At 43.4% G+C, this 8,783-nt stretch overlaps 1 protein-coding gene across 1 annotated transcript; it reads right to left on the reverse strand.

The window, feature by feature from the left end:
• Nucleotides 1-237: 237 nt before the first annotated feature.
• LOC125449096 (forkhead box protein F2-like) lies at nucleotides 238-8,145 on the reverse strand. Its single transcript, XM_048524722.2, has 4 exons — nucleotides 7,676-8,145; nucleotides 7,376-7,438; nucleotides 3,713-4,737; nucleotides 238-1,069 (listed from the first exon to the last, which is right to left on the reverse strand). The coding sequence occupies exons 1-4, from the start codon at nucleotides 7,708-7,710 to the stop codon at nucleotides 906-908; spliced, it is 1,287 nt and encodes a 428-aa protein (XP_048380679.2). The 5' UTR covers nucleotides 7,711-8,145; the 3' UTR covers nucleotides 238-905.
• Between the last annotated feature and the right edge of the window lie 638 nt (nucleotides 8,146-8,783).

Below are 8,783 nucleotides of genomic sequence, written 5' to 3' on the forward strand. Positions count from 1 at the left end.
ATGATATGGAATTCAATGCCAAATTATTGGTACATTTACAGGCAATGTGGCTTAAAGGTGCCCCTTTCAGAATGTAACATTTTAAAATAACTAAAGCATGTGGATTAGCAGCAGTCATTTTGAATATCCCTTTGTATAACAGCTAATCCCGAAACAGGATCCCCTGACTTTGAGCATCTCTCGTCCACTGAGCTAAGGTAACTGTTAAAAAAGTATAATAAGCAACAGTCCGAATTACATGTTTATTGAACTTAGTTTTTACATCAAAATTTTTTGGCAACAATCATAAAGTATACATTTTTCAAGTGCAATTATATTCAAATGTAGTTATTTATATAAAAAAGCATTATGTGCGTGTATACATACATGTGTCTTGTTATAGATTATGGTAAAAATCCGTATTGTCCTCGCAAAAAAAGTTTCAAATCAGTGTCTAATACTGACATGGCATCAAGTCTGACCTTTGGACTTCAAAATTTATACACAAATACAGTACGCTAATGCTCATACTACACATTCTGCTCTTTAATACTGATATAAGAACTGAACGTTGTTAAAATAATGAGGCATCTGGCATACGCACCACTTTTTTCATCATGGCTAACGGGCAGAATCAACAGGACAGTTCGTCTGACGTTAAACCATTCCTTGTTTTGACCAAAAGGACTCAAGGAAAAATCGGCAACAGAGTTGCAGATGTGCAAATACTGAGGCGTCCCCCACAGGCTTCCCACTGTCCAACCCCCCCCACCCCACTTTTTTTTCTTGAATGACATGCTCGGGCTCAATCTCCCAACTCTACCAGTGCAGTGTCCTGTCTTGGTTTTATTTTGTATGAATCAGAATAATCAAAAAAGATCAGAGATAGGCACAGACGAGGGTTGATTTAAGGTGGGGGCAGATGTTTACATGACACAAGGCTTGATGTCCTGACATACGCTTTGATGATGATGATGATAGTATGATCCGCCGGGCGAGGGGTGAAAAGACGAAATCCCGTTGAAATTGAGCACAAAATCCTTTCTGTCACACACAGGCGAGGAATGAGTCTGATAGCGAGGTAGGCCCACTGAAACAACAAGCAGCGAATGTTATATATCTTTTAAAAAGCTGACCGTTTCACACAGGGATCGCTATTGTTTGATTCTCAATCATTGTCATTTGAATGGTTGATGCACGTTCGGCCTGGATCAGTTACTCTCTCTATCAACTCTGTGTTAATTATGTGCCTGTGTCGATAAATTCAGCGCTGGGTTGAAAATTCACGGGAAAAAACAATCAGGTTCTAATGAAACAATGACCGTTTCTGCGGGGTACACCGAACCGCTGAGTGAAAAGGAATCAATAATTTTCCACATGTTAACTCCAAATGTGTGTGTTTGCGGAATCGGTCGAGTTAAGTACACACATACTAAGAGAGTCCCTCTCCAACTTAACAACAAAAATACAATACCTGCCCTTGTTTGGAAATCTTCAAGTGCCAAGTGCAGAATGCCAAGCTTCCTATTTGAGTTTACAGTTGTGAGAATCATTAACCATTCATTTCCATGACCATTACCAGCCCTAACACCTCGTTTCAATTCACAGAATGGTAAAGCCCAAACTGGGGCATTTTTTTTCAAAATTGCGCTGATAAGATGATCTTTTACTTGTTATGTCGACCGACATCCAACAATCTTAATGAACGCTTTATTTAAAGAGAGAGAGATAGAGAAAACGTTTCGAGTGCCTGATTGAGAGTTCTGGTTAGTGTGATTTATACTTTGTTTACAACGAGATTGGAACTGTTTCTTTTTAAAATGCGCGGCTGCCTGGAACTTAACGTGCGCTGAAGCTAAAACACCGGACACCAGATATTTCACCAGAGAAATCCAAGTTAGGCCGATGACAGACAATTGTCAGCTGGAGCAGAAAGCATTGTGCGATCCTCCTGAATTCAACTCCAGAGCCCCCAACCTATCTCAATAAGTTATGAAATAGTACCAAACGTTGACAATTCCGATAAATATATATAATTTTATACCAGATCAGCCAGCAGATTTATCATCAGCTGGTAAAGGAATGCAAAGCCGGATATTTCCTGTTTGGGACCAGATATTTGGGGTACCTTGCTACCCTGACTTGTTAAATTTATAATTCAGGCTGTCATTTAGTAATCTCGCGCCCGTGGTGCTTCATATATCACAGGTTGTTCCAAAGTCTTGATGCCCAGTATTTCACTCTGAGTATGGATTTCAATATTAATCACAATACTTTGGCGTCCATCAATTTTGAAATGTGCTAGACTGGGGACACATACACGCGGCTATTTGACATGATGTTCGCCTGTAACACTGAATCCTCATTTCCCCAAACCCTATAAAGCCTCTCCTTGTGCCTTTCATTTGTTTCGACTGTCGCTTCTCTCTTCCAGCAGTTTTCATCTTAATTGTCCAAATAAAATGCAAAATCAAAGGGATTAATAAAAAAAACAAAGCGTGACTTTTTATGGTTCCGCGCTGAGAAAGTACAGGGTAGATACAGATGCCCTAGTGTTGGCAGTTGACTAACCAGCGGTTCCCAGAACGTTTAACAACATCAGCTCTCATCTGGGTTAAGTCAAGCTAAAATCCTCTTCAGTGTGGTCCGGCCGCGACTGTCTTTGTTTAGTTAACCTCCCCGACCCACATTTTCAGTGACTGTTTGGAAACTTACTGCCTCGAGTCTCCACGGCTCCTATAGATCTTATAGACACTGGCTTTCTCTCTCTCTCTCTATTTCACAGTTTCAGCAAAATTGTGGGAGACCGTTGGGGGGAAGGGGAGGCCAGATGATACGTGTGAACCTTTGACAAGGGGAACCTTTTTGAAAACCGTTTAAATCACGTTAACACACTGACAAAGTGCTGTTAAATGAAACATCTGCATACTGTCGTTCAAATGTACCAGTGTACACAATCTGTCCTGGACTAAAGCAATCATTCTGTCAACATAGATCGTTTTAACTCCAAACGCCATTAAACTGCCAATGTTTTAAAAGGATTTTCGACCATCCAACGCTATATTTGTTACGAGATAGGCAAATATATTTCAATTTCTGTAAAGAAAATGGCTGTTTGTATCCAATCAGATTTTTTTTAATGGTACAAGTGTAGACAGGTTGATTAAGGATTGCGCCTCTACATTAACCTACTCTCAGAAGGAGGTATAAGTTTCCATCGTATTATTTTAAAGCAATTACTATCTGTTCAATCGACTATAGCCTTTAATACTTAAAAAGCTGTTCTAAAGTTACAACTCGGACGATTGTCTCAACATAACGCCGTCCTATTTCCCTTTGCCCCCTATCTTTCAGTGGGAAACCTCTTTCAAGAAAGGCGTCGTACCTTGTCCACTTGCTCGAGGCTGCGATATTTACAATAACTTTCCCGCATATTGAAGAATCAAGAGAAACAAAATGTTAGCGACTGACTCCTCGGGCTCCACTTTCAGCGTCGCTCTAAAGCTAAAATCGTCGTTGCAAAATCCAAGCTCGCTAGATATCTCTTAGCTTCAGATGCGCCCAAGTCCTTTATTCTATTTGAGGAAATAAACTTTACATAAACAAAAAAAACTAGCCAAACCCTGGTGCTTGCCAACGTGCCTGATACTCGACACACTGAATACATGAAACTAAAGCAAAAATATAGCCGGCGCCTTTTAAAGTGCAGAGCAAGACTCCTCGGCAATTGTACCTGTAATTTCAGCGGGGTCCCTTGTATTTTGGTGCAGGTATGTCTGTTCCAGCGAGTAAGATGACATGGTAGAGTGTAGGCTGGAGGGAACAGAGTTGATGTGGCTCAGGCTCTGCTGTTTAATGTACGGCGATGTCGCCGACGATGACCAAGGAGCAGTTGAGGGCGAGTATGGAGAATGGCACTCCAAAGCACTGGCTACCACAGGAGAAGAGGGGACTGGGCTACTGCTGCTGTCTGCGCCGTACTCGCCGCCTGAAGTCACGGGGCAGCTGGCCATGTAAGTGGACCCGGGGTTGGGGGACATATGGGGGACATGGTGGCCGCTGCTAAGCCCATCGTAGCTCCCTGACAGTGAGTTACTCATCATGCTGAGGCTGTTCTCCAGGTTGTAGCTGTTGGCGTGGCAGGCGAGAGAAGCGGTGGGTGCCTGGAATTCGAAGGGTTGGGGGATGATCGAGGGGCCGAAGCCCAGGCCATTCATCATCCTGTACATGGGCTTGAGCGTCTGGCACTTCCTGCGGAACCCTCGGGGTCTACGACGAAAGGAGCCCTCCTCAAACATGAATTCACTGGCCGGGTCTATAGTCCAATAGTGACCCTTGCCGGGTCTGCCCAGACCTTTGGGCAGTTTGATGAAGCACTCGTTCAGTGACAGGTTGTGCCGCACTGAGTTCTTCCAGCCCTGGTAGGAACCCCGGAAAAACGGAAAGCGCGTCTGCAGGAACTGGTAGATCTCGCTCAGTGTCAGCCTCTTAGTCGGCGAGCTCTGAATAGCCATCACGATCAGGGCGATGTAGGAATAAGGCGGTTTCTCGGGCCGCCTCAAGCCTCCGCTACTCTTCTTGGCTTTGACCAGGCTCGAGGGCTCCAAGGACGGGGAGTGCTGGCCGATCAAGGCCGACTTGAGCACTCCGGGAACCGGGCTCGCCTGGATGGGCGCCGGACGCTCCAGATGTTGCTGTGGGTTCTCGGTCGCCATCTCCCACTGAAGCCTAACTCTGTGAAATCCGGAGAGAGAGGTGCTGGAGGTGGGGGTTGGGGGGTTGGGAGGTGGGGGTTCAGCGGTGGGGGTGGGGGGGGGGGGGTGGTGAATGAAGAAGACAAACGTGTTTTTTTTAAAACTCTCTCTCTCGAATAATGATCCCTGTAGACGCTACGCCCTATTTAGCTTCACTGGAGCACGGGATATTTAATCCACTGGAAAACACAAGAGTCCTATTCAATCGACTTTAGGCAGTTGCTTCATTGCTCGGAGCCTCGCTCCTCGATCCCGAGTCTGCCGCAGAGCTCAGTGACTCTGTATGATTCGGGGTCTGCCTGCATTCTCCCGCACAGGCCTCTCCTTTGAGGTGGCGAATTCTCTTCATCTGCCGACGCTCGCCTGTGTTTCTACCCCCTCCCAACCCCCACCCGCCTGTAGGAAATCGTGTCTAAAAAAAAAATCCCTCGGATTTCGCAGGTCAGTGGATCCGAGATCGCTGCTCCATCCTCCACCTGGTGGCTATCCCAACGCAGAGCCCTTTAAGAGGAAGCGCCGAGAGGTCGCTCTCTCTCTCTTCCCTCCCCACCAGCCACCGCCCCCCCCCCCGTGCTTCCCGCACTGACTGACGAAGCCAAAGAAAACGTGGCCACCTATGAGTGAGTAAACCTCTCTCCCGAGCCCCTCATTCTCCTCCCTTCGGGGGGGGGCTCAAGCCTTGATTCACACTCCCTCCAACTTTTCTTTTATAGGACCCTACCAACCATCCCGGGCCGAAGGTAAAAAAATAAAATGATGTAACCAGATTTTCGCCATTCGATCCGAGCAATCCCTTCATTAATCAACCTTATTCAGAAATTCGTATCAGGCGTGCCACATGTCAGCGAGACAGAGGGACAAGAGAAAAATATATTATTTTGTTTTAACCGGCTGAAAGTCCAAGCTTATCAAAATATCGCCAAAATCCGGTTTGAAGTACATCCTGAAGCTACATTAGAATCGCCGACATAGTGAGAAAACATTCCATGTCTTTCCCTCTTCAACTCTGTCCACACCCCACCACCCCTCACACAGGTTTGACTTATCTAGTCGCATGTAGCATCCATGCAGCCCACACTATTTATTCTGTTGACGGCCCGGAGTTTGTGCTGTGGAGCCGAACTTCACCGAAAACATTACACCCGTAACAATGAAATTCAATTTTGTAGCATCTTGACAAAACACCGGAGCAGGAGAAGTTTCTTGAGCCTGCATTCCAGATCATGGGTGATCAGCTCTCTGCAAGCCGTATTCTCACTTATTCCCCTATAAATCTATGTCCACCTTTGTCTTCAGCTACAGCTTCCTCAGACTTGGGGATACAGAATTCCAAAGGTTTTGAGTTAAGGCGTCCCCCAGCATTTCAGTTCTAAACAGCTGGCGTTTCATTTTGGGACCGATTTCCCTAATGCTGGACCTATAGCAAGAGAAAGCAACTGCTTTGTCTATATATTTGGAATTTCGGCATAAATGTTTCGAATATATTTTAAAGAAAATAGCATAAAAGATAGATTTTTCAGTCTTTTGCCTTTAAAACTACTCACATTGCACTATGGTTTGGGTTTGCAAATTTTTTTTGCTCTTGAGGAGCTGGTTTGGAGAAGCGAATGAGAGAGAGAGAGACAGACATAGAAAGAGACAGAGACAGAGGCCAAATTTGTGTTAGATGAGTCTTACACGTTTGGGATATTGTTCTGAGTAACTAGCATTTGATAGGCAATAGTGAGCACATTTCACTGGATCTTGACATCATCCTTAGACACCTACATATGTCGTCCTCGAACACATCGACAAAGCAACCACCGATGCACACAGTACCTACATACTAACACTTAGACATACACATGCACTTCCGAATCATACTAACTCACACCATACATTCAAAGACACCGGCATATTCATAGCTTTTTGCGCAAAGCCACGCAGACTGCCTTCTGTTCAATGATTAAAAATGCGTTATCTGGAGCTAATGAAAAAATATTGCTTCCTGTTTGTTTATTTTAATTTCAAAATTTTCGACAAAATGTTGCCTTGCACACACATTCGTGTGTGCCGCATGAATCAGGGTTAACTTTGTTTAATAGAAAGATGACCAGAATCATTTAAGCGGGATAAATTTGTTTACAAAAATGCAGAAGTCAGTCGTTTCCATTTATCTTATAAATACACCAATGCAATTCATGGTATTACTGTTGGAGGTTAAAATATGTAAAGTTCTAAATGAATGTTTACTCGTTGCGATTTTTTTCTAAAATGGTGCTATGAACACAATTAGATAATTATACGTAATAAGATTAAATTGCAATAATTAGTTCCAAAGAATGTTTTTTAAAGCACCATCTCGCAAAGATCACCAAACTAAAGACAGAAGTTCAAATAATTCCTTCCCTTGAAAAAAAAAGTTGGCCTTCCTTTGCGAAATAAATGGAATGGCTAAACTCTCGAGCAATGATGAAGTCGAGAGAACGAACGAGCGAAAGGACGACGAAATGAGAGAGACGTAAAAGGTGGCCACAGAAGTAGAGAGAGAGAGAATGGGTAAATTTGTGTTGGATGAGTCCTGCTTGTATTGGGGTATTGTTCTGGGTAACTAGCTTTGACGTGAGTGGAAGCAGGCCGTTTTCATCAAATCTTGCCTGTACCACACACAGAGACTCGGTGTCAGTTTACCGCTCCAGTCCTGCAGGCAGTTTCCTCCATGAGCTCTACAATAATTAGACAAAGAAAAGCAAAATTAGCTTCGCAGTCGTCGACAGCTATCCCCCGAGCCTAGCTAGCATTTGCAGGGATTTACAACAAAATGACTCGATTGTTTCTGAAAGCAATCAACAAAAGACGCAAGAGAAGAAATAACACACCTCACAGACGTTATTTTCGAACAAAACAACATTGGCTAATTACAAGCAGTAATCTACAGCAACCCGTTGCGCTAATGACAATACCTATGTTGCCTCTTGTTTTGTGTAGAGATGCACATTATTAGGAAACAGTTGGGGTATTTGTGGAAATGTAGACATGCGCATTAAATGCTCCAGTCCATTTTTTTTCTTGCTAGATGCAGGTATAATTGACACAAACACGAGGTAGAGTTCATTCATTTGAGATCCGTCACAATGTCACAGCATAATCTCCATTCCTGATAATGACACCACGTTTTGGGACATCTGAGATGGCGCTTTTTTTTTACACAAAGCCAAGTTTATAGCCCCCTATGTTTATTTCACCTCAGTTCTTCATAATTGGGATTCTAAAGGTTCATTAGAAAGAAAGCGACCTACGGATGGAGCCTTATCAGAAAAATAAACGATCCTAACGGTGGAGAGCAGCGATTCCTCTCTGAATGCAAAAACAAAACTTCAGCTTTATAAACAGCTGTCACTATTCCCAAGGCAGAATGACTTTGCTTTGCTCAACTCGAGATTAAAGATGCATCATTATATGTAAACTGCGTTGGCTGACACAACTGTTTTACTGCAATACATGGTTCACAAAAAACTTTCAGACACTGCGATTGCAACGATTCCAACAAGTTAGAAAAATCACCCCATTCTTCCCTTATAGAATTCTGCATTATTGGGTTTCTTCAATGAGTTGAACGTTATGGATTTTAACCCTTTGTTTAAATAGAGTCCACAATTTAAAGTCGAGGTCTTTGTCCAAATTAAACGAAGGGTCGACTGATTTTGTCTGTGATCGTTGAGTACACGTCTTGTTTTTTTCTTCCCTTGGTATTGTTACATCGAATGTCGACTGGAACCCCAAACTGTTAAGATCGTATTCCGACCAGACCAAGCTAGACAAAACATAAACACGGACGTTTCCAAGCCGCATTGTCTGGGAAGAATTGCGCTGAATTTATTTTAGATCCAAACAATAACGTCCATTTTCTGGTACTTATATAAGAAATCATCATTAAAAAATACACAACCAGTTTGCACTTTACTCATAATTCTGCATCTTATAAATTGACTCGACTGGGGCTGGTTTTCAAATTTCCCGAGGGAGATGGTTCGATTGTAGAGGCAGCCGGCTCTAGTCTGGTGCATTGGT

The sequence above is a fragment of the Stegostoma tigrinum genome, chromosome 2 (assembly GCF_030684315.1).
Source record: "Stegostoma tigrinum isolate sSteTig4 chromosome 2, sSteTig4.hap1, whole genome shotgun sequence".
Lineage (NCBI taxonomy): Eukaryota > Metazoa > Chordata > Chondrichthyes > Orectolobiformes > Stegostomatidae > Stegostoma > Stegostoma tigrinum.